The following is a 27,785-nucleotide window of genomic DNA, read 5'->3' on the forward strand; positions in this document are numbered from 1 at the left end:
CACTTTTCCAGTTATAAAATAAGTAAGTCTTAGGGATATAATATACAACATGGTGACTATAGTTAATAATACTGTAGTTTAAAGTTATTAAAAGAGTACACCTTAAAAGTTCTCATCACAAGAAAAAAATTATAGCTATGATGGTGATGTCAACTAGACTTATTGTGGTGATCATTCTGCAGTACAGTATATAAATATTGAATCATTACATTGTACACCTGAAACTAATATAATGTTATATTCATTATACTTCAATAAGAAAGAATTATACTTCAATAAGAAAGAAAATATACTTATACTTCACTTATACTTCAATAAGAAAGAAAATAAATAAAATTAGTTTGATATATGGATCTGTGACATAATCTAATTGATAAAACTTATAGATAATGTTTATGTTAAAAATATCATCTCTTCAGGCATATAACTCTAGATTTTATTTTAATTTTTTTTTAACTGGGCATACAACTCTAGATTTTAAATATTTTCTCTCAACATATTGGAAATATTCTACTATATTCTGGCTTCTATTGGTGTTTTTGAAAAGTGACCACTTTGACTAATTCTTAGTAGTGGGTAGGCAGGTATACTGGAAGATTTGAATCTAGTTGTTGAAGAATGGGATCTTTGAAATCAAGGTTTTTGACATATCATCAATTCTGACAATGATAATGTATAGACTATGCCTCTGAGAATGGATGATTGCAGAGGAATGGATGAATAGATCCTCATTTTAATGTTCAAAAAGCTATTATATATTTACCCAAGTAGTGAATGAGATACAGTCTTAGGGAGCCCTAAATTTTGAAAGGAATTTTACCTTATATATTGAGTAGTCTTGGCCCATGTAACCTGTGCTCCATTTCAATATCAAATTTTGTTTTTAATCAGTTTTATTAATAAACTGGAGCCAAATAACCATAAATATTTGACTGATGATTGACTTGATAATATATTGCCCATTAAACTTTGGTGTATAAGTGAAACAAAGGCATTCATTGCTAAACAGCAGTGAAAATCAATTTCTGACCTGAAATAAATGGCTTGGGAGTGTGGTAGATATACTGGCCTCATGAAAAAAGTATCAAGTCTTACCTTAATCTCTGGCCCTCCATTTTTCCCCTTAATCTATTAAAATCCTGAATGGCATAATCTTGTATTTCTTCCCTAATTACTTTCCATCCACAAATACAGTTTTTTCAGAGCCTCCTTTTCTTGTTTCTCACAATATGTAATGTTAGGAAAGTATTTTATTGACTCATTGGCACTAAAGTATACGTAATATTTGAATTGTACTAGAGCTTAATCCAAGGAACCTTTCTGGCATTTAAGAAATAAACCATTTTTAGTAGTAGGGCCATTTGAAACCTCAGAAATAACATGTCAGTTGTCATCTACTGTATAAGTGAGCAAAGTTGACTAACAATGATCAGAAAAAATTCAGAAATATATTTTTCGTGTGTATTATGTGTAAGTACATATATTTTACGTATATTTATAAATAAATATGCTTTAAGAAAATCTTTGGAAGAGAAAGAAATTAATAGGTGGTAAATTAGAGAACCACAATAGCCACATTTATGAATTGGAATTTGATGTATTATTTTTTAATTTAATAACAACTTTATATCTCAGAATCTACTGAAGAAAACAGAAGAACAAAATTCTTAGAAATTCAAATGCACTAATGAATTATGATAAAAACAAATTTTGATTAAACAAATAATTAGAGTGGTACAATGATTAATAATTATGTTAATTGATCTTTATTTAATGTGCATGTATTTATAATTTAACTACTAACCTTTTATTTTTTTTCTTCCCCCCCAGTGTTAAAGAACCCAGTGTGTAAATTATATAGATTTCCTACATCTGACAATAAGTGGATGCGAATCCGGGAGCAGATGTCAGAGAGCATACTTTCTTTTCATATTCCTAAGGAATTGATTTCTCTTCACATAAAAGAAGACTTGTGTAGGTAAGAGAAAATAATTTATGATTGTCTTTCACATTATTTTTTCTACAAAACATTTTTTCTCAAAGTATGATTATAACTCAAAAATCTAGACTTTCACTGCCCAGCCATTAGCCCTGTATGGCTGTTAATCATTTGAAATGCTACTAGTCCAATTAAAAATGTTCTTTAAGTGTAAAATACACACGAGATTTTGAATTCTTATCACACAAACAAATATAAAAAGACCGATTTTATAATGAAATTACTAAAATTTGGGGCATATGGAGGTTAAATAAAATATTAACTTCACTTGCTTTTTTAACTTTTAAACTATGACTACTAGAAAATTTAAACTTACATATATGACTCTCACTTATTGCTTCTATTTATTTCTATTATATAGTTGGTGTGTATCCAGTAATCTGAACTTTGACCTTGCTAATAATCCTTTTGTCTTTACCTCATCTGTTTATGATTACTGTTTCTGTAAGAAATGCCTCCTGGCTCTTTGGACTACTCACCTGTAACAAGGCTTTCAGATATTTGTTGGTCTAAAAACTCTTTTAGATGATTCATAAAGTATGCTATATTAATGGACAGTGTTGTTATCTGGCAAAATTAAATCTATTGCCATAGTAAAACAGAAAGATCTGGGAACTGTTTGTTAATAAGAATATCTCTGAGCCATGACAGATCAAACAATTTGTTTTTCTGCCTTATAAACCTCTAGCGACTTTAAAAATGCTGAATACTACATTATACTAAGCACTCTTAAGGGCCTACATTTCAGAAAATTAGCAGATACTTTTGTAACACTTGTAATTGCTGAAATACATACCTAAGTATGAAATGTCTAAAATTTGGATTTCTGGCCTATGTTCACATTAATACACCAAGTTACTTAATAGTAGGTACCCTTTTGGTAGATTCTACAGTTCCCAAGGATATCATCTTGATCTAAAACAGTGAGCAAACAAAGGACAAAGCAGGTCAAAGCTGACAATATTGACAGTATATTTTAGAATAGGAATGACCACACAGATACTATATTTCTATGTGAGGAATAAGTAAAAGAAAAAACACAGAGCCAAGATTTTAGAGAAAATCAGATAGGAAATTGGGTTGTGAGGAAACAACCTGGACTCAGGGAAATAAATACTGAAAGAGGGACAAGGAGATATATATTTGAGAGTAGGAGAGTGAAGATAATCAGACCACAAAAATCAGACAACAGATATTGACTTGGGTCAAGAGAAGCTGTAACATGTTCAGGAAACTAAGCAGACTACTTATAAGAGCCAGCGGCAAGAATGAATTAATGTAAGCCAAATTATTCAATATCATCCTTATCTATAGCTAGTACTAAGAGTATGTAATGAAAACAACAAATTCCTAGGAAGGATAAACAAGTTTATAGAGTTTGGATCTTCAAAGTCATAAAAGAATTCTCATCCTCAGCATTGTTGTATTCTAGATTATTGAACACTAAGAATTATTCCCACTAGTGTTATGTAAAGATCACATTTCATATGGAAGTTTTATAGAGAATAACTGTTCCTCACAGGGATTATAGAATAAGGAAGGACTCCATAAACAAGCATGAGTTAGAGGTCATAGCACCTTTATTTCAGCCGAGAAGAGGAGTTGCCAGAGGTGGCAGATTTTAAAAAAAGTTGAGTTAGGCCTTGCCCTAAAAATGGCCCCTGAAAACTCCATCTAAGTTAGCCAGTCCTAAATTCCCACTAAAATGTCTGTATAATGCCAGTACCTTCTGGCCTGTAAGGTTTCTGTTGAAAAATCTCCTGATAGCCTTATGAGGTTTCCTTTATATGTAACTATTCTGGATGCTTTTAAAATTCTTTCTTTATCACTGATTTTTGCCATTTTAATTACTATGTGTCTTGGTGAGGACCTCCTTGGGTAAATTTTGCTGTGGGATCTCTGTGCCTCCTGGGTCTGGGTTTCTGTTTCCTTCCCCAAATTCAGGAAGCTTTCAGCTATTAGTTCTTCAAAATTTTTCTGCCTTTTTTTTTTAATGTCTCTTCTTCTTCTCAGGTCCCCATAATCCAATAGTCCCATTAGTGGGCACTTACCCAAAGAATACAAAACAACTAATTCAAAGGAATACATGCATGCCTATGTTTATTGCAGTATTATTTACAATAGCCAAATTATGGAAGCAATCTAAATGCCCATTAGTAGGTGATATATATATATATATATATATATATATATATATATGCATGTGTGTATATATATATATATTTATATATATATATATTTATATATATATATATATAAATATATATATAATATATATTATTCAGCCATAAACAAGAATAAAACCTTGTCATTTGCAACAACATGGATGGATCTAGAAAATATAATGCAAGTGAAATAAACCAGTCAGCAGAAGACAAATACCGTATGATTTCACTCATATGTGGAGTTTAAGAAACAAAGCAAATGGACAAAGAAAACAAAAAGATAAACTGAAAAACAAACTCTTAAATATAGAGAACCAACAGATGGTTACCAGAAAGGAGGGATTGGTGATGGGTGATAAAGGTCAGGTGATTAAGAGTACACTTATTGTGATGAGCACTGAGTAATGTATGGAATTGTTGAAGTACTATATTGTATGCCTAAAATTAGTAGAACACTGTATGTTAACTACACTGGAATTAAAATTTAAAAAAATAGGGGCGCCTGGGTGGCTCAGTCATTTAAGTGGCCGACTTCAGCTCAGGTCATGATCTCATACTCCGTGAGTTCGAGCCCCGCGTCGGGCTCTGTGCTGACAGCTCAGAGCCTGGAGCCTGTTTCAGATTCTGTGCCTCCTTCTCTCTCTGACCCTCCCCTGTTCATGCTCTGTCTGTCTCTGTCTCAAAAATAAATAAACATTAAAAAAAATTTTTTTTAAATTAAAAAAAATAATCTATAAAGACACAAAAAATAGAAAATTATGACCTTTCACAAAACATGGAAATTGATTAGCATACCACAATATTAAAATTTAAAAAATAATAATACATTATTATTATACAATATACTGTTTATAACATGATGACTAATTATTAGGCTAATGTTTTAAGGTTTAGCATCTTAGTTGATGGACCACTAATGCTGTTTATCTAAAAATACTGCAACATAGTAGGAAAGAAAATGAAAAGACCCCTACTATTGTTCCAGTCTGTCTTTTGTCATCAGTTTAGAGACCCCTTAAAGGTTGATCAGCTGACCTTCTGCATGTCTACTACTTGTGAATCTTCCACAGTGCTATCTTTAACCCCTATCTTTTCTTCACTCCAGTTAATATCTCTCTGTCTATCCATTCACAGACAGTAAATCCCAGGGGGAAATAATGGGTAGGGAGTAAGGAGAAAGCAGCCATTAAGCCATTAAAGTTTAGTACGCATAACCTCTGTAATTGGTTTTATTACTTTTTTTTTTTTTTTTTTTTAATTTTTTTTTTCAACATTTTTTATTTATTTTTGGGACAGAGAGAGACAGAGCATGAACGGGGGAGGGGCAGAGAGAGAGGGAGACACAGAATCAGAAACAGGCTCCAGGCTCCGAGCCATCAGCCCAGAGCCTGACGCGGGGCTCGAACTCACAGACCGCGAGATCGTGACCTGGCTGAAGTCGGACGCTTAACCGACTGCGCCACCCAGGCGCCCCGGTTTTATTACTTTTTAGCACACCAAAGTGTTGTCCACTTACCTGTTCTCTTCTCTTTCTATCTCTTTTTCCTTTGCACTTACAGAAAAAAAAAAAATCCAAACACATAGATAGGCCTGGGGGCAGTTTTGGTGGACACAAAGGAACAGTGAATCCAAATATGAAGTTGTGTTGCTAGGAACAAAACTAGGAACTGTCATCAGTATACACTGGGAATTTTTCAGAGAAGAAAATCCAATTTCAATCCTATAGAACTCAATTATATAAATACCTGATAGATCTGAAAATTGGCTAGACACTGTAAAGACCAACCTGTTTCATATACCTTCTGCTTTTTCCACCAACTTTTCTGTGTAAATCTCCCATAATTAGTTTTTAAAAATTCAACAATGAATCTTTAACATTTTATAAAGAATAAGAGGGAAAAAATCACACTTTTGTGAAGACACAAAAGGGAGATAAGGAAAAATATAGGAAAACTGACTAGCCATCTCAGTAGAGTGTAAGAAGGTATGGTTATTATGAAGCAGAATCAGAAACCCATAAGAAAAGAATTATTATCCTTTAGGGAAAATGCTGTAAAGAAACAGATAATGGAAGGAATAATGAAATTTTAAAATGCAGCAACCAACTGAAATCCAGAGAGCCAGAGAAAACAGATTTGACACTGAGAAATTGTATCAGTAATGTGGAAGACAAATATGATAAGTTCTCCTCAAATACTGAATGAGGGTGAAAAAAGTTCAGAATGATGGGAGAAAAGATGTTAGATATACAAGGCACAGGGTTGTGCACTATCAAATAATTTGAAGTGCTCTTAGGGAGGAACAACTCATGCAAAAGTTTGAAAGAAAACAGTAAAAAGTTATGCAGCTCTCGTGGGGTTTTTTTTGTTGTTTACATGCTAAAATCAGGCTAACCTTACACTTCTCTGCAGAAGCAAATAGAATAGCATCTACTGATTTTGGGGAGGAAAAGGCTATGGCCCCACTTTATTGTATAGGGCAAGGTTATGAATATTTTATGAATGAAGGCAATGGAAGTGACATAAATATGCAGGAGCTCAAAAAATGCCACTCACAAAACTTTCTTAAAAAATTTACTTGAAGACATATGCATCCAACTGAGAAATTAATTTAATTAAGAATTATTTTGGGACATCTGGGTGGCTCAGTCAGTTGAGCATCCAACTTTGGCTCAGGTCATGATCTCATGGTTCGTGGGTTTGAGCTCCATGTTGGGCTCTGTGCAGACAACTCAGAGGCTGGAGTCTACTTTGGATTCTGTGTCACCCTTTCTCTCTCCCCTCCCCTACTCATGATCTGTCTCTCTCAAAAATTAATAAACATTAAAAAAGACATATTTATAGTGTACTATGAATTGATATAATATATAATTATATTACATTATAAAATGTATATGATATAACATAATATAATAAATTAAGAATCTGAGAGTGGGCCTTGTCCTGCAAAAAGAACTTCTAACATTTCTCTTGGTTGGATGGAATCTCCAGCCTGGACAGAGCTTTACTCTGAAGTTCTTTTCTCAGCTTCTTTTAACCCCAGTCTTACTCAGATCCCAGAAAGTACTTTACTCACCTCAACCTCCCTCCTAAACCTCACAACTTAGATGAACTGTCTTACTTTCTTTGATGAAGACTGCGGGTGGCATAGTGCTGTTATTTTTTAGTACTTCTAAACAGTACAAAGCACTTCATTTGCATCCTTGGAAATCTGTCCTGGGAAAATTATATTATATTATATTGGATTTTTTCCATAAAAAAATGATATATGCACACTCTAGAAAATGGCCAAAAAAAACCCAGTAAATTTCCTCTAAATCGACCACCCAGAAGGGATATTGTATCTTTATTTTTTATATCTACTCTCATTTTCATAAGTCTTATTGTGGGAAGCAGAATTATGGTACCTATGACCATCATGCTCTGGTATCATGGTTAATTTTCCTTGCACATCTGAGTTGTATTATGAATAAATCTGTGATTCTACTATATGTTAAATAAAAGTGTAGGACAGTAAATAGTGAAAATTATTGCATCTTAATTTTTATTGATATATAAATAACTAGAAGGAAAAATAGACTAGAAACATACTAGAGCTTTAGTTACATGTATATGAAGATAATAAAAATGGTTATCTCTGGATGATGGTTTTAGAATAGTAATTTTCTACACAGCAATAGAAAGCAAATACATAAACTCTTACAATCAAAGAATAGACTTGCCAGCTAACCATATCTTGATTTCTTTTAAACAGTTTACATTCAAACATCGAAGTCTATTCAAAATTTAGTTCTCCCTCAGACTTGGTCTAAAAATTGTGGATGACTTTTTTGTTTTTTGTTTTTGTTATTGTTTTGTTTTGGAAAATTACCATTTAGAATTTAAGTTTTCCCCCTTCCCTACCTCAAGAAAATATGTAGGTAAATGAGGATGGGCTTACTCTGTTTTCATGGCAACTGTGACAAAAGGATTCTTGATTCCTTGCAGTGTCTTTTGGATGCCTAGTGGTTTCTATCATGGGCTGACAGGAAACCACTGAAATAAATGTCATGGGCTCTACGTGGCCTTTTGGAGTACTTCGAAAGCTTCCCTTTATTTTGAGTTCAGTTCAATATTAACACTTTCAACATTTTTGTTTAATTGTTTTACATTTAAAATTTTAATTATCTGGTGGGGTGCTTGGGTGGCTCAGTCAGTTAAGCTCTTGGTTTTGGCTTACGTCGTGAACCCATGGCTCCATGGGTTTCGAGCCCTGCATTTGACCCTGTGCTGGCAGCGCAGAACCTGCTTGGGATTCTCTCTCTCTTCCCCTCTGTCTGCCCCTCCCCAACTTGTACTGTCTCTGTCTCTCTCAAAATAATTAAATTAAAAACTTAAAAATAAATAAATTTTAATTATCTGGGACTTATTAGATTACATTTATAAAATGCAATGCCAAATTAGCTGTATTTCTAAAAACTTAGTATTTTCAATATCACTTTTTCAATGTTCCATTTCTCTTACCTCCTTATTATACTTGCTAGTTTCCATGTTTCTCCATTGTCAACACCAAAGTAATTAAGAAAATTAAACAGTAACAACAACAAAATTACTTTTAAAAGAACTGAATATTTGGAATCTTTGCTCTTTATATTCAAGAATATGGCCTGCTAAAATCTTCTTTTATGCATACAAAACACTATTTTAGTTTTTCATGTATAAAAAACTTCTGTATGCTTATTGTAAAGATTAATATACTTTATTTTTATTGATTTTTTGAAAGAGAATTCTTGTGGACTTATCAATTCTAGTCTTCCTGTTGTCTTAGTTATTTCTAGTTTTGTCCTTATTATCTTCTTTCTTTTTTTGAAACAGCCTTTTGCATGAACTATGTGCTGTTGTTTTTTTCTGTTTTGGTTATTTTTCTCTTTTTTGAGACATATTTGATATATAACATTATATTAATTTCAAGTGTACAACATAAAAAACTCATTTATTCATTTTTTGTACATGTTCACTCCACCTTCTCTAATCCCAACCACCATCATGTATTGCCTGTGATAGTGCAACAGTCTACTAATGGCTTTTCTGCCTGTGGTTTTATCTTCTGAAAATTCATGGGTCACATCTGATTGAAAATATTATAAAATTCAGATTTCCAGTATGAGTTTTCTTGAGACGGCCTTGATATTTAATCTCTTGAGACCCATACTACAATTATGTGTTGGGAAGGGAAGGGGGAGGTTCTGCTTACAAAGTACTCACTGTAACACTTTGCTTTTGAGAAGTTTACTGAATTACTTCATAATCATGATACATACAGGGTTAGTGTTAAAAAACAGACCAGTTATTTGATCTAGCATGCCTTAAGGATAGGGGGAAATGGCAACTGGCTTATTTATTATGGAAAAGAAATATAATGGAAAAGAAAAGAAGAATGACATGTTAAAGACAACTCAGAGATTCTAAATATGTAGAAAGTGTGAAAGTGTGTGTGTGTGTGTGTGTGTGTGCATCTTTGCCTGTATTTATAATGCTTTAAGTTTTACTGTCCTTCAGCTTGGCTTGCACACAAACAAGTCATGTAGGTCTTGCCAAACTACCACCTATAAAATTTTTATAGTTTGTTCTAGTGTCGCCACATATTTTGTTTATGTTGAGTGTTTTCTTTGGATTTTGTCCTACTTTAAAGGTTTGCTGTGCTCAGTCTACACTGAAATATGTTAGTTACTAGATAAAATGCTGGTGTTTGTAGAGCTGAAGCTTCATGACAGCTACAAATATATAAATCATGGTGTGCATACACAACCATTTGGACGGGAGGTTCTATGGCCATATAGTGTTTGGCTTTATATTAAAAAATAAGTGTACATTTCTACACTATAAAATATATGAAAACCTAGTTTGGTATAACAAGTTTTAAATAAATGAAATATTTCAGTGAACATAAAGCCTATGGTCCATAAAACTCCCCAGGGGAAAAATTAGTTTGATTTATGTCATTCATTTTTGTCTTTTGATCTCATGGGTGGGGAAAGAGAAACTTTCTGGCATGTACATTGGGAGTTTAGAAGAAAAGATAAGAATATTTTATATCAATGAACTTTAAGGCTTTCTTAGGTTTTACATAAAATATAAATATTATATGTATGATGCAGAGAAACAATCTTGTAAATAAAATATAAAAAATATGAACCAAAATACTTTAGTAGGGAAAAATGTGATAGTGTTTGGGACATACAAACTTTCAAGTTTTATTACTACCTCTTAGGGATAATGTACACGCTTTGTCTTATATATTAGTGTTTGTAAATATTGTACATATACTAAATTTATAGTGATAAAATATTTTATATCAATAAAGTTAAACAATTTTGTTTAACACTGTACATGTCAAGTGTTCTGTATTCTATACCTCTACTATTTAGATATTAATATAGCCATATTATAGCTACATTATTATTATTATTATATTATTATATAACTATAAGTGTATCTATGTAGATATATATCTATATCTTAAATCTATTTCTTGAACATAGTGTATTCTTATATATGAAAAAGGTTTTTTGGTAAGATATTTTGAAATTCCAGGCTGAAAGCCTAGCTGTTGCACAGAGATAGATGTTTTAGAGACATGTTCTACATGCTTACTTAAATATTATCATATGCTGTTAAATTGGTTTCCTAAGCATTATATCTAGTTTGAGACAAATTCAGAAAATATTTCTCACTTTCTACCTTATCTTAATGCATTTTATGAATCTCATATAAAAGTTCATTTTATTTCAAAATGATAATACTACAGAAGTGCCTTTTTTTAAAAGTGTTAAGATTATGTATTAAGAATTATAAACTAAAAGTAGAATATATTCAGGTAAATTCTTGTTCAAAAACATCCTCATGATACAAAAAGACACACGGTAGGATTATACAACATAGTGACCCAACCTGTGCATTTGACATGGTCTAACATTCTAAAATATAATTTATGTGCTTTGTTTCAAGATTTATTAATCACCAAACAGGCTTCGCCTTTACATGGCCTACGAGGCAAGCAGGACCTTGTGTCTACTTACTTCTCCAGCCTCATCCCATGCCTTATTTAATCTGGTGTGGCTGAACCACATGCCTTTAGAGAGGTCTATCAACATTTGCATTCTTGAATAAAATAAAGGCACACTGAAAATCTTTACTGACCTTAAAAAAACACTGATCAGTGGTAAAAGTGATAGGGAGCCAGTCATTCTGTTTAAATCTCATATATATCAAATAGACCTCAAACTGATGAATCTCATAGATGTTTTACAATGTTCTCTTCCACTTTGTTTCTCGTGGTACTTTTTTTCTCTGTCTCTCTTGCTTGCTCACTCTGAGAAAAATCTTTAGTCCTAAAGATCCAAAAATGAGGAATAAAAAATATTACATGAGGACTCCACTGGTGATTCATATCCAATTAGTGTTATTTCTTCTGTTCATTTTTTTTCATGCAGTGTTGATGCTCAGTTGGAATACTATGTGGTGTGTTATTTATCATGGAAAGTGCATTTGCCCTCCTGCCTCCCAGGATCCAGGGCAGATGCTGTGTGCCATTAAGTTCATTGTTATGGATTCTTGGTATCATTTAATGAGAGGTCCTGTAGAGCACTTAGTATTGTCAAGCTGGCGATAGAAATATGTGTTTTATTTTGCTGTTTGAATATTACGATATCTGCACAGGAGCAAATATGGCAAAACTCATTTAGAGGTTTTTTTTTCCCCTATTGTGCCAAGATTATTTAAAATGGAATGAGCAGAGGAAAGTGTGCCGTAATGGTAAAAACACAGAATTGGAATTACTATGGACCTTAGTTCAAAAACCTCTGCCACTCAATACATGCTTATGATTATAGAAAATTACTTAATCTTTCAATTTCTACATTTTTGTAGGTAATAACATTATCACTAGTCTTATAAGGCTAGTGTAGTAATTAAATGAGCAATCAGGAGACTCTAGGGTTTTGTTTTGAGGTGTGTGTGTGTGTGTGTGTGTGTGTGTAAGTACAGCTCTGGGTTTGAAAGCTGGCTTTCCCAAACTCTACTTAATAGCTATGTGACGTGGCACAATTAGCTACGTGACATATAATTAGCTATGTGACATGGCCTGCTACATGCATTCATAGACCTTTAGTATGTGGAAACCACTCTTACCATCCATGTAAAGAATCACATACACAGTAGACACTTCATATAGCAAACGTATTGCTATTGTTGCTCTTAGCCGAATGCTATAGTGCTTCAGACACACAACTGAGTCTATAATTTATTTTAACCTCCTCTAGCTTACTAACCTGGCACATCTCATAGGTATGTGCATTATGCGTTACCACCAATTTCCAGTGGGCAGAAAAGCAGGCTGGGCATGTCTTCAGCCACAAAGCTGGTGTGTTTGGAGCTGAAACAGTGATTTTGGAATGAGAATCAGGCTGCAAATTAATTGGGGACTTCTAGGCCACAGAAAAGGAAGAACTTGTCAATTTTCTTGTGTTATTTCTAAAATCTAGCATAATTTCTAGCATAGAATAAGCCCTCGGTAATGCAATATTTTTCCTAAGAACAAGTGAAACTGTTATCAGAGAATGATATGGTTGCATTTAGAAAAAGGGAGGAGGGGCACCTGGGTGGCTCAGCTGGTTGAGCGTCTGACTCTCCTTTTGGGCTTGGGTCATGATCTCACTGCATTGGGCTCTGCGCTGACTCTGGATTCTTTCTGTCTTTCTCCCTCTGCTCCTTCCCTGCTTGCGCTAGCTTGTGCTCTCTTGCTCTCTCTCTCTCTCTCTCTCTCTCAAATAAATTTAAGGAAAAGGGAGGCAAATGTAGAGGGATAAAACAATGTAGGTGGTATTGTTGTTGCCTAGGCTGATAATTATAGTGGCTTAGACCAGGGTGGTAGTGGGAGAAATGGAGAAGTATACATACATCTGTGCATTTTTAAGCAGCTAAAATCAACAGAACTTCCTGACGGATTATATCTGGAGGTAAAGTGCTCAGGATGACTCAAGCATTCTGGCCTGCATGACTGAATAGATTGGTATATGTCGCTGATAGTAGGTGAGCGTGCGGTTTAGAAGAAAGAAAGGAGTCCTGACAGGTTCTCAGCTGGACCATCTGGGTCTGTGCTATCCAATACAGTAGCCATTTGCCCCATATGGCTATTTAAACTTAAGTTAAAATTTATTAACATTAAATGAAATTTAAGATTCCATTCTGTAGTTACCTTAGTCACCTTTCAAATGCTCAATAGTCACATATGACTAAATAGCCATCATATTAAATAGCACAGCTATCGAACATTCCTATTATCACACACAGTTTTACTGGACAACACAGATGTAGAATAAACAACAGTGGCATCTAAAGAAGGACTACAGTATAAAACTCTTTCTTCCTGCCCGTTAGAATTTCGTGTGGAGAATGAGAAGGGTGACATCAAGCTTTCTACTTTACATTTGCAGGTAAAAGATAAAAGGTTTTCTTATTCTGTTTTTCCAAGTTGTAGTATCAAGATACATGTTCTGTGCAATGATTTCTAGTGGGAATGAGATTGTATAAAGTTTCTTTTTTTAATTTCTTTTTATTTTATTTTGAGAGAGAGAGAGCAAGCAGCGGAGGGGCAAAGAGAAAGGGAGGCAGAATCCCAAGCAGGCTCCGTGCTGTCAGCACAGATGTGGGGCTCCAACTCACAAACCGTGAGATCATCACCTGAGCCGAAGTCAAGAGTCGGATGCTTAAATGACTGAGCCACCCATATTGTATAATGTTTCTAATGGAGAATCCATCTAGTGTACTAGTTTAAAACATGGACACCAAAGACATATCTCCTGGATTAATCATGGTTCTGCTACTCACTATCTGGGTGACCTTGGGTAAATTACTTCTCTAAGTTTAATTTTCCTCATTTGTAAAATGAAGATAATAATAATACCTATTTCAATGGGCTGTTATGCATATTGAATGAATGAATATTTGTTAACTTCTTATTACATTGCCTGACATAAATAACCACAATAAACACAGCGTATTTTTTAAATTAATAGAAAATAAATAAGAATTTTGTTCCGTTGTTGACATACTTGGGAATTATGGTAGCCAAGGCTGGCTGGTAAGTGAACACTTCAGCAAAATATTTGAGTGAGCCCTCTGTTGAGCTGAATAGAAGTTGCATTCAGGTGAGTCCCTCAAGTGAGAGATTTCAGTCTTCCTATTCAGGAAGAAACCATACTCACCAGGAATTAAAATAAAAAAGAGAACAAGGGTTAGGCATCCGACTTTGGCTCAAGTCATGATCTCATGGTTTGTGAGTTGGAGCCCCTTGTCGGGCTCTGTGCTGATAGTGTGGAACCTGGAGCCTGCTTCAGATTCTGTGTCTCCTTCTCTCTCTGTCCCTCCCCCACTCATACTCTTTCTCTCTCTCTCCAAAAATAAACAAACATTAAAAAAATTAAAAAAATAAAGAGAGCAAGATTTATAGTCACAAAACCTGGGCACAAGTCTTGATTCTGCCACTTACTAGCAATATGGCATTCAATAAATCACTTCACTTCTCAGTTCTATTCTTCTCATTTGTCTAAAGCGATGTCATTCAATAGAACTTTTCATGATGTTAGAAATGTTCTCTACTTGAAGATGATAGCTATGTGACTAATAAGCACTTGAAATGTGCTGAGTCGACCTGAAATTTTAATTGTGCTTAGTCCAGCTGGCTCTGGAACGATTATGTCCAAGGTTTGTTTTGAAAATAAAGAAGAGATACATTCTATACAGAAGTATTTTTGGTTGCTTGGAATGCCTTACAGTGCTCACCAAAGAGACTCACTGCCAAGCATCTTGTGGAGCCACTTGAATGGCATCTAATTATGAAACTTGACTAGGAGGTGTCTGGCACTCCAGGTTTAGGGATGGAAAGGGAAGGAAAAACAGCCTGAAATGGTTTCAATTTGTAAGCTTACGAGCACGAGTAATGGAAAGGTGCTGAGAGTGCCAGCACAGTTTTTTGCTTTGCCCCCTGAACTTTCAGGTACAGTTCATAGTTTTCATGGATACCCAGAATGAAAAGACATGCATTTAATATATGTGGATTTCAGACAGACTTCACATTATATGCCACACTTTAAACACCATTGGAACACTGAACTTTAAGATATTAAATATATATATATATATATATATATATATATATATATATATATATATATATATATCATCCATCTTTGATAACTTGAAAACAAACTTCAAAGTGTAAATAAGATGTTACTTAAAAGTAAATAAACACCAGGCCACCTGGGTGGCTCAGTCAGTTAAGTGACTGGCCTTAGCTCAGGTCATGATCTCACGTTCCTGGGTTTCAGCCCCGCATCTGGCTCTGTTCTGACAGCTCAGAGCCTGGAGCTTGCTTAGGATTCTGTGTCTCCCTCTCTCTCTGTCCTCCCCCACTCACGCTCTGTCTCTGTCTCTCTCAAAAATAAGTAAACAGTAAAAAAAAAAAAAAAAAGTAAATAAACACCAAATCACCTTGATCAGGAAGAGCAAATAGAATTTTAAGATAGAATAAGACATGCTTATTTTTATCCCTCATTGTTTTCTAACACAGTTACATAAAACTAAATGATAGGATCTGGCTATTCATCAGTACAAACTGCTACAGTGATTACAACTAAACCCTGTAGTTACTGTGTTCCAGTGTTTAGTCTTTGTACATAACTTGAAACCTTCTTGAATATATAGTACAACGGCTGCTTATTTTAATGTCAGGTGAAAATCAGGAGTGACCATTCAGAATATCCCATCATTTTTCAGTGAAATAGTGACTCACGGACTGCAACATTAACCATGTTGTCATTTTTTTAATGCACTTTTTTTCAAAGCCTGTGATTTATGGCTGCAATTTTTATCCCCACATGGGTTCAAGCACAGACGGTTTGAATTGTGGGTTGAACATACTGTGAAAAATATTGTGAAACTTGACATCTAGTTGAACTTTGTTCAGCTTTATGGTGTCACCCAACCACTTTATGAAATTGAAGCCACCCCCGAGTCATTTATGTCATCTATTCTTCATTGACTGTTTAGTGTTTAATTTTTTTTCCCTAATGGGTAAATTCTGTTATGATTCTTTTAGGTTTGATTTAAGGTCTAACTTTGCTCAATAAATGAAAGCAACCTGGCTATTACACTTTGTACCCGTGTATGCCCGCATGTAGTTTTAGAGTATGATAACTACCAGAAGGTTCTGGTTAAATTGTATAGCTATTTTTATTCTACAAAGTGGTATTGTGCAGCTCATTGTGGGGAAATATTTCTATTTACTGAGGTAATAACAATTTCAAATAACATTTTAATGCCTTTTTTTACTGGGCCTTTGGTATATGAATTTTTATCAGGCTATTTGGTCCTCCTACATTCTTGTAAATGAATTAACTATTATTCTCAGTTACTCTTTCTTACAATGATTACTTTTCATAATTTCAGGAATTTTTGAATTTACATACTCAGGTTTTAAAATTTTATTATTCTGGGTTCATAGTCCTAGTAAAAGAGATGCTCACATGTGGAGCAGTGACTTCAGCACTAGAGAGATTTCTTGTGCATGTCCCTTAGACGAGCTAAGCAACTCTATAGTCATTTTTCTTTTGAAGAAGTCTAGAAAGATGTTGCTGTGGCCGATGTCAGAGAAGTTACTACCTGCGCTCTCTTCTAGGATTTTCATGTCTCACATATAGGTCCTTAACCCATTTTGAGATTATTTTTGTTTGTGTTGTAAGAAAGTGGTCCAATTTCATTCTTTTGCATATAGCTGTCCAACCCCATTTGTTGAAAAGACTGTCTTTTTCCCATTGAATTATTTTCTTCTTTGTTGAAGATTAATCAAGAGTATCTATAAAATACAGCAAGAGAGATAGAAGATCATGAAATGTCCTGAACACTCTAGATTTTTCCATCCCACCCCATTTCCCCAACATTTTGCCCCAAACAGAGGGAAATCTTTGTAATGGAATCCCTGTATAGTTAGTGTGTTAGTGAGGGTTCTCCAGAGAAGCAGAATCAATACCGTGTGTGTGTGTGTGTGTGTGTGTGTGTGTGTGTAGAAAGAAACAGAGACAGACAGATTTATTATAAGGAATGGCTCACACAGTTATGATGGCTGGCAAATCTTAACATCTTCAGGGTAAGTCCACAAACTGGAGACCCAGGAGAGTCTATGATACAGTTCTAATCCAAAGGCCAGTGAGCATGAAGCCCAGGAAAAGCCACTGTTTCAATTTGAGTGCAAAGGCAAGAAAAAGCCAATGTCCTAGTTCAAAGTCAGCCAGTCAAGAGAAATTCTTTCTTACTCAGGGAGGGGTCAACCTGTTGCTCTAAACCCCTTCAACTGCTTGGTGAGGCCTACCAAAATTAGTGAGGACAAGGTACTTTGCTCAGTATAGCAATTCAAATGTTTATCTCACCCAGAAACACCTACCGTGGCATTTAACTAAATATCTGGATACCTTGTGATTCAGCCAAATTGACACATAAAATTAACCATCACAGTAAGGAATGCCATATGAAGATACATTTTCAGGTCTTTCTCTATCCCTAAAGAAGACATGACCAATCCAGAGTTGCAGACCTAGATCATACAAGGTTAGAGGACTCAACAGTGTCTCATTTTATCTATTGCATTTATTCATTTTAACTTGGACAGAGCTCAACATTCTACTTTTAGGTTAGTTTATATTCTGACTTGATCTCAAATTTCAAGAAGATTGAAGAACAACAGTCTGTAAGCACACCTTTCATTCAGTCAGTCATCAAGCTCAACACTTCCCACAAACTAAGGACTGTGGTAGGACACAAAGATAAATAAGGCAAGTGTGCCACACTCCCAGATTTAGAGCAAATATTCCCGCTGTTGGAATTTCTCCTTGAATACATCATCAGTAGGCTTTAAAACTATGTTGTAAATAGAAGATAAACATTCTCTTCTTTTAACTGTGTTCTATTTTGGTGATCTTAAACCTAATTTTATTTTTTTTAGCAGGAAAAACTTATTTTTTTCATACAGAACTATACATGGGGGGGAGCACCTGGGTGGCTCAGTTAATTAAGTGTCCGACTCTTGGTTTTGACTCAGGTCACGATCTCATGGTTTCAAGTGAGTTTGAGCCCCACATCGGGCTCCGTGCTGACAGTGCCGATCCTACTTGGGATTCTCTCTCTCTGCCCCTCCCCTGCTCATGCTGTTTCTGTTTCTCTCAAAACTAAATAAAATTAAAAAAAAAAAAAGATCTGTACATGCAATTTCAGTATTAATCAAAAAAATTCAATTGGAGCTGGTGATTGGCTGGAATAAGGAAAAGGTCCTGATGCCTGTTCATGTACTTGACTTCTCTTTCGTCAACACCCTCCCCTGTCCCTGAGCCACAGGGTGTAGGGAAAGAAGTTTAAAAACTATCCATCTATTTAATATTCCTTCCAATGTTTTATGAATTATATGTAAAAACTTTAAAACAGGTTTGGCTATTTTTCTTCAGGTTTCCCTGGAACTGATTTTGTGTTCAGTTATTTCCCTTCATTCTTCATAGAGTTGTTTGTTTGTTTTTAATCTCATTTTTCTCCTTACACTATTTAATGGTCTGGTGTTTCAAGCATATTATATGCTTAGTAGTGTGTTCCTTTATGGAAGGTTCAGAGGATCAGAATGACCTCTTGAAACTTGTGATTTTGCTGAAGAGGTAAAGCCTATATTTTTGAAATATTTAAACAAGGTAGGACAAAAGAAGCCATGTAGACAAACAGTGTACCATGAGGTTATTTCCAGAGATTGGCATGAATATTTCATCAAGTATCAAGAATATCACACTTTTACAGTTGGAATGCCAAGATCCAGAGTGTAAAGATATTTTTCAAGTAAGCCTTAGCGATCATCTGTCTCCTTTGAGATTTATTTTATCTGGTTTACCTTTTATTTTTGCAGGTAGCAACGTAAAAGGGAATGGATAGCAGTAAATGCCAAAAAAATGTTTAATGTGTATGAGGCCTAAGCTTATTAGTATTTGAATATTCAGTCTTTTCTTTCAACATCTTTTTTTTTTTTTTTGGCTACTTCTTGGACTCTAAGAGAGTCCTAGCCTATCTCTTAGAAGATTTTTTTGAAACGTAGAGTTCTAGTGATAGCAAAGTAATGAATTCATAAAAGATTGTATGTGTTTAGGAGGGCAGTGGATTTTCCAGAAAGACATTTTTGCCGTTATTGTTGTAAAGTAGCATTTGAAGGAGACAGATTTTAAAAGTAGATGCTGTTGTTGCTGTGAATAAATGAGAATGTTTACAGATGGGGAAGGAGTATTTTTAAAAATATTTTTCTATGGATTAAAAATGCATTTACACAGCTCATCTCTTTTGCCATTCACACCAAAGGCAGAGTGAAGATGTGTAACTATTTAACTGTAACATTAATGCCAAGATTGCTACCCAGATAAATGTGGAGACATGCAAAGACTCTGGCTATGGGTCTTGTAACATTGGACAGCAGTATACACTTGAACATATTTTAGGGAATATCAGTTACCATGCACTGCATACCTAGTAGCTGTACCATTCTAACTAAAAGGTCCAGATATAACAATACCAAACTATAACTTACCCTTTGTTCAAAGTTCACTTTAAAAGTACATGAAAATTAAAACAAAAAAAGTACATGAAAATTTACAAACGTAGTTCCAGAAGTCAATAGCCCCACTCCTTCCAAACCCCATTTATTCAGCTTATGTTCATTAAGTACCTTCAATAAATAAGGCACTCTGGTTTTTTTTGTTTGTTTGTTTTTTACTTTAATTTTGTGTCTATGTGTGTATTTACACCAGGGAATTATATGGGCTGAGGAAAAGAGTGGAAACGGGGATTATAGTCTAAAAGACTCGGTATTCTAGTGACTCAGAGACAAACAAGCTGTTTCACTGAGATGCTTCCATCTGTGAAACAAGAGGTTTCACATTATTCTCTGAACTTCCTTCCAACTGTAACATTCTGTGAGTTTATAGTTATTTTTTAAAACTATATCAAAAAAGTTACATTTATTCTGGTATCCTGTAACTTGGACAGTCTAACAGGATATTTTCAGAATAAGGACGTGCTAATAATCACAATAGAAGATGAAAAAAGTTATATTAACTTTGGTTTCCTGTAACTTGGATAGCCTAACAAGATATTTTGAAAATAAAGACATGCTAATAATCATGACAGAAGGACAGGTGTAAACTGGCATACACACATATGTTCCACCTGTAACATATGTTGGTAAAATGACAAATAATGGGGGAAATCAGTAACATAAAACATATACATACACAAAAAGACCTTTATCATCTATGCATGTCAATAATTTTGCTTTTTTGAGTTTTATTTATGATTCACATATCACTGAGACTTTTTGTCTAGAGCTTAACCAAGCACTAATATATAACTGATAGTGAATCCTAAGAGAGTGCCATTCCTAGGGAAGACCCATCAACTACTTAGTGGCAGGCCAATTAACATCAGATCTCTTTCAACTTGGAGAGGAGGGCAATTTGTCCTAAGTAGGTAAAACAAAGTTTGGATGTGTGTATGCCTTTACTGTTCACAGTGCCACTGCTATTACCCACATCTGACAGCTTTCAGAATGCCTGGACCAATGATATGATGTCCCACATAACATTGTTTCTACCAAAGGATACTTGCTATAACAAAGGAGGTGCAACAGTGAGCTTGAAATTACTGCATGCCCTACCACCCCAAAGCCACAAATCTAATACAGTAGTGGAACATTATTAACCATGAGAGGCTCAGCTAAGGCCCCGTTTTAGGGGAACAAAACCTTAGGATTGGAGTACTGGTCTCCAGGATGAAGTTTGTATGCTAAACCAACAGCTGATAGAGGATGTCTACCATAGGTAGAATACTCAGCTCTCGGAAAAAGGGGGAGCCCTTATTACAATCAATCACGATGCCCACTAGTGGAGTTGTGCTTCTTTTCCCTACCACCTTAGACTTTGCCAATTAGAATCCTAGTTCTTGAGGCATGGCTAGGGGCAGTTCTGTCAGTAAGCCATAAAGAGTCCCACTTATCTGAAACCTATGTGTGGTTCACATGTGGTCTGATTATCATGCATTTCTTACTACTACAATGGACCAGCAAAGACGGCAAGGGATACTTATCATTGTGAGGAAATAGGGCTGCTGCTTCATAATCTGAGTGAAGAGAAATATGCCTGGCACTTAGATGTGCTCCATGCCCAGAGGTGCATGGGAGATTACAGTAACTAAGATTCCTTAAAAGCAAAGAAACTAAGGGCCTAATCACTTGGGATTAATGTCTGGATCACCTCACAAGGCAGCACCCCCAGACCAGCTGAAGTGCCAAAGGAATGTGAGGAAAATCTAGAATGAGCGGTAGAGATTGGTGATGAATGTCAACTAAGGCCCCAAGGATTGCTGGAATATTTCATATTATAGCTTGGCTCATTACTCCATTTTGGGGAATTGCATCTGGTCATCACTTGAAAGGATTATACTTGAACTTCCCTCTTAGGGAAGATATGAGGGATGATGTTTTATATGCCACAAGGATGTCAGGGAGTGATGGAAGTGCAAGTTCTACAAGGGGTGGCCTGTCCCGGGCCCAGTTGATGTACTTTTCTATAATGGGCCAACCTTAACTTGTCCTCAAGTTTTGACTGTTTGCCCAATGGAGGGCTCCAGATGCTGCCACCATTGTCACCTTATTTCCTAACACCACCAGCTATATCAGCCTCCCTCAGGGTGAAGACCAGGTGTTAGCATGCCCCCAATGGCATCTATATCCAGAATGGTTTAGGTACCTATGACTAGATCCAGGACAGTTCTATCTCCACTGGGATATTGCTTCCCCAGTGGCCACCCAGAAGAGACAAGCAGAAGTGCAGAGGAGTTAATGTCTCATAGGATGAATCTTTACCAATGAAATACTATAGAAGGTGGTAAGGAACTGGCATATAAATGTTGCTTTTTCCATTTAACAAAGTTTTCCAAGGAGCGTTGGTTCCATATGACTTATCTAGAGCTGTTTCACATGACCAAGTAACCAGCCATGTTTTCTTGTGAAGTTCTGCCCAACTCAGTAACCTCCCACCTTATGTCTACTTTCTGTTTCTCCTACAGCACTTCTCTTCTCACCTCCCTTTTGCTGACCTAGGATTACTTGATCTCAGTCTCTGCTTCCTAGAGAACCTGGCTTGAGATACAAATCAAGGTCCTTCAACTCCCAAGTTTTGTTCATTGAGTAACAAATTAAAATGTAGTGTAAACAGTCCTCACCTTCCCAACTGAAAAGTTTCCTGATTTGAGTACCCCTAAGTACCTTCTCTCTTTGTCTATTTTAGTGTATTAATGTAATGAATTTCTTTCGTTTTTCTTAAACTTACAACTACCCTCTTACTATGTCCCATTTTGTTTTCTAACTTTTTATTACTCTGCTCTGGTTTATTATACCTTTATTTTATAGTTCCTCTGTATTTGAGGGTTTTCTTCAATGCAGAGAAGCTTTATTTGGTTGTTTTTCCCTTTTAGAACATGTAGCTGTTCAGTGCCAGAAATGAGCAGTGAATGTCAGGTTTCATCTATAGATTTCTGTATATCATTTTTGACATATTGGAGGAGTGTAATAAATTGTAAACAACACATTATGGACTCCTTTCAGCTTATCTCAAGTCCCCAGGAACACTAAACTTTTCTGACCATGCTTTGCCAGGTTTCTCTTAGGGAAGGAGACGTACCCCACCCCAGTATCCTACAATGTCTTCAGCAGCTTCATTACCACCCTTCCTTCCCTCCCTCATTCCCTCTCTTTCCATTATTCTTTCTGACAAGGATTCAGGGACAACATGAATTATAAACCCATAGTGCATCTATGAGTATTAAATAGGAATACTTAGCTAGCATTTTCATTTTAATTGTATATTGAAAATAAAGGAAGTTGATATGTCACAGTTGCTGTCGATCTCATATCTGACCTAATTGCCCAGATCTTTTGACTTAGATATCTCAGGCTTTTGGAATTATTTTTTTGTGTTGGTTGTTGTTGTTTTGTCCTGAATTTGAATTTGTCCGGCCATTTGAGTGCACACAGAGAGCTTGACTCTCCAGTTTTTCAGTCTCCCCCTTCCACTTCGGTCATGAACTTTCTTTACTCTTATTGTCTATTAATTGACCACTTCTTCTCGCATAAATGTTGTGTGATGAAAGTTAATCTATGGAAAAGTTAAAAGTGAGATTAATGTTCGCCAAAATTGTGGAGACATCAGATCAAAGATGCAGCACTACTATACTGCATCCCCATTGAAACAAAACAAAGGCAGCTACGAGCATTTAAAAGCAAGTCACATTTTTGCACACCATCCATTATTCTTACATTTAACAGGATGTTAGAGATTCTACATCTTCCGAATTTATTAGCTTGGTATTTAGCATGTTTCACAGCCAAAATAGCAAAGAAGGTTCATTATTGCTGGTTAAATTAGCCTCATGAAAATGTTGTTGGTAAAAGGTTACAGAAATGAGTAAGAGATCTAACCAAGCAGCATGTTAGACTATTTATCATTATAATTTAAAAAGGCATTCTGATGATTTGAATTATCTTGGCTAAAGGCTAGAGAATTAGATAAAAGGTAATAATTAAAACCTAAATGGCAGGATTAGCTCTTCCTTTTGATAAAGAAAAGACAAAACATGCATACCGCATTTACTTAAATTGTCCTCTTGAGAGAAACTGAGGCCAATAAATCACAACTGATTATACCATTTATAGGCTTTTAAAATATTTTACAGCTATATTATAAATAAACTGGGTTACTGGAATATCTTGTGTTTCCTTCAGGCCTAGTCAGATAGCCCTTCCCACATTATTTTTTCCACGTTATTTTATTTTGGATGGCTGAAGTCTAGGATTTAGCTGTTTTTCTATTGAGGTTTTAGTGTTTGGTTTTTAACTGAATTGTCATATATATATTATATATATATAATATATATAAATATATTAATATATAATATATTTATATATATTATATATTATATATTTATATATAATTTATAATATATGTATTAATATATAATATATATTATATATATTATATATTTATATATAATTTATAATATATGTATTAATATATAATATATATAATATATAGTATATATTTATATATACTATATATTATATAAATATATAATATATACTTATATAATATATAGAGGATAGTTAAGTTTTTGTCATCTTCGTGAAGTTTTACCAGTGGAAACATTTATTTAACTTGTATTTTTTTTTTTACCTCTTTGCCATATAAAACTTTAATGTTTGGGTGACCTAAATTACTCATATCTTCCTTTGTGTTAAAATTATTTATTTTATTTTAATTCCAATGTAGTTAACATACAGTGTTATTTAATTTTAGGTGTACAATATAATGGTTCAACAATTCCATATATTTCTCAGTGCTCATCAAGATAAGTGTACTCTTAATCCCTTTGCCTATTTTATCCATCTCCACACCCACCTCCTCTCTGATAACCATCTGTTTGTTCTCCATAGTTAAGAGTCTGTTTATTGGTTTGTCTCTTTTTTTTTCCATTTATGTGTTTGTTTTGTTTCTTAAATTACACATATGAGTGAAATCATATGATATTTGTCTTTCTCTGACTAGCTTATTTCACTTACCGTTTTACTCTCTAGATCTATCCATGTTGTTGGAAATGGCAAGATTCCATTCTTTTTTATGATTAATATTCTATTGTATACATACATATACTACTTTTTTATCCATTCATCGATTGATGTAAACTTGGGTTGCTTCTATAATTTGGCTATTGTAAATAATGCTACTATAACATAGGGTGCAAAATCCTTTTGAATTAGTATTTTTTTTTTTTTTTATTCTTTGGATAAATACCCAGTAGTGCAACTACTGGATCATAAGGTAGTTCTGTTTTTTACTTTTTAGGGACGTCTATACTATTTTCCACAGTGGTTTTACCAGTTTTCATTTCCCCCCAAAATGCAAGAGGGTTCCTTTTTTTCCTACATCCTCATCAATGCTTGTTGTTTCTTGAGTTTTTTATTTTAGCCATTCTGACAGGTGTGAGGTTATAGCTCAGTGTGATTTTGACTTGCATTTCCCTGATGATGAGTGATATTGAGCAGTTTTTATGTGTTTGTTGCCCATCTGTATGTCTTCTTTGGAGAAATGTCTATCCATGTCTTCTGCCCATTTTTTAATTGGATTATTTGATTTTTTGGTGTTGAGCTGTATAAACTCTTTATATATTTAGGATACTAACCCTTTATTGGATATGTCATTTGCAAATATCTTTTCCTATTCAATAGATTGCCTTTTAGTTTTGTTGGTTTTTTTCCTTGGCTATGTAGAAATTTTTTTTTTTTTTATTTTGATGTAGTCCCAATAGTTTATTTTTGCTTTTGTTTCTCTTGCCTCAGGAGACATATCTGGAAAGATATTGTTAGGGCTGATGTAAGAAAATATTTTTTTTCTAATAAGTGCATAAAACTTTCCTGAAATGGATGGTAAATCAGTTTCTTTTTAATTTGGCAACCTTTATAGTGTTCCTTGCCTGTGGACATAAGATCAAAATTATTATTTTCCCCTCTTTTCCATTCTTAACAGAAACCAGGAGCTAAAGGAACTTGGTGAGCTTTCTCCGCACTGGGACAATCTACGGAAAAATGTCCTTACTCACTGTGATCAAATGGTGAACATGTACCAAGATATTCTGACAGAACTTAGCAAGGAAACAGGTATGAAAGCAAAAACTTTTTACGTATTCAAACTAAATTCCATTTCATATATGTTAGGTGAAAACAATAATAAACGTTGTTATGGATACGGAAGAGCCAAAATTAAAAAAAAAAAAAAAACTTTTATTTCTAACTCTACCATCTTGGCATGATAGACCAGGAAGAAACAAATTGCACTATTTTATCTCATGGTATTATTATAAGAATAACTGAGAATTTTTAAATTGAATTTCAGTAAAGAAAAGCAGCTTATACAAATATGTTTTCCTTTCTGAAATCCTTGTAACATTTTTCTATATCAAGCATACTTTTTTTTTTTAACTTTTTTTTTAACATTTATTTATTTATTTATTTATTTATTTATTTTTTTTAATTTTTTTTTCAACGTTTTTTTATTTATTTTTGGGACAGAGAGAGACAGAGCATGAACGGGGGAGGGGCAGAGAGAGGGGGAGACACAGAATCGGAAACAGGCTCCAGGCTCCGAGCCATCAGCCCAGAGCCTGACGCGGGGCTCGAACTCACAGACTGCGAGATCGTGACCTGGCTGAAGTCGGACGCTTAACCGACTGCGCCACCCAGGCGCCCCACATTTATTTATTTTTGAGACAGAGAGAGACAGAGCATGAACGGGGGAGGGTCAGAGAGAGGGGGAGACACAGAATCGGAAGCAGGCTCCAGGCTCTGAGCTGTCAGCACAGAGCCCGACGCGGGGCTCGAACCCACAGACTATGAGATCATGACCTGAGCCGAAGTCGGCCGCTTAACCGACTGAGCCACCCAGGCGCCCCTCAAGCATACTTTTCAACATGCGTGCATACACACACATTTATTATTTACTTAATAATAATGTTCAGGTTTTTTTTTCCACTTAGGGTCCTCTTTCAAATCAAGCAGCAGCAAAGGAGAGAAAACATTAGAATTTGTTCCAGTAAATCTACATTTGCAAAGAATGCATGTCCACAGCCCTCACTTGAAAGGTAATATATAATATTCTTTTTTTTAATGAGCAAATTATGTTAGTGTGTGCTTTTTTTAAAAAGCTTGACTATTGGCAGAATTTAAAATTTCAGAATTATATAAAGATGAAGATGAAGCAATTTAACTTGATAATGACCCTGATTACTAAAAAAGGGGGTATAGCATTTTTGTTGCTGTGTTTCTAAACAATACTTTAAAAATGTGGCACCTAAATTGAGTAACAGGTGAATACACAAAGTAAATGTTAGCTTCCTAAGTAGTACCAGTGATGGCTAATAACTGTGCTACTGTTTTAATAAGAAAAAGGAAAAACAAGACTTGTTCATTTTGTTCCTGTCTTGAAAAATCAAAGCCCAAAGATAGACTCATGAGCTGTTTTTCTGATTTAGTGGTGACTATCAACAGAATCACCCGCTTCTCTATGAGCAGGGAATTTATCAGAAAGAAGGTGGTAGAGTATTTTACTATACTCAGTTGTGAGAAACATTTTTCAAGGAAAAGTGTATATATTTTTATAAACATACTTGAATGAGGTTTACAGCGAACACTGTATTGCATTCATTGCCATTCTACATGATTCCTTGGTATTTCTTAGTAAAAAAAATATTTTAAAATATTCTTCTCATCTCCCACTTCCTTTAACTTATTGCAATATCAATTTTTGTGCATAAGTAGAGTGACTATATGCCTGAATTCACATACATCAAAGTCTGATATTATGCTTGTTGTCCAGCATCATTGTTAAAGAAGCTCTTCACCTCTTTTCCCTCTCAAAAGTCTCCCTGTTTAATGGTAAGTGCTATAGTCATCCTACCAGTACC

At 34.7% G+C, this 27,785-nt stretch overlaps 1 protein-coding gene across 1 annotated transcript in view; it reads left to right on the forward strand.

Annotated features, from left to right (window-relative positions):
• INPP4B (inositol polyphosphate-4-phosphatase type II B) overlaps window positions 1-27,785 on the forward strand; it is a 758,464-nt gene that overhangs the window by 562,769 nt on the left and 167,910 nt on the right. The window contains 3 exon segments of the mRNA XM_019420351.2: window positions 1,831-1,978; window positions 25,853-25,983; window positions 26,859-26,963. Coding sequence (XP_019275896.2) covers window positions 1,831-1,978; window positions 25,853-25,983; window positions 26,859-26,963 — 384 coding nt within the window.

Source organism: Panthera pardus, unplaced genomic scaffold (genome assembly GCF_024362965.1).
Source record: "Panthera pardus isolate Hobbes unplaced genomic scaffold, ASM2436296v1 HiC_scaffold_13, whole genome shotgun sequence".
In the NCBI taxonomy this organism is placed as follows: Eukaryota; Metazoa; Chordata; class Mammalia; order Carnivora; family Felidae; genus Panthera; species Panthera pardus.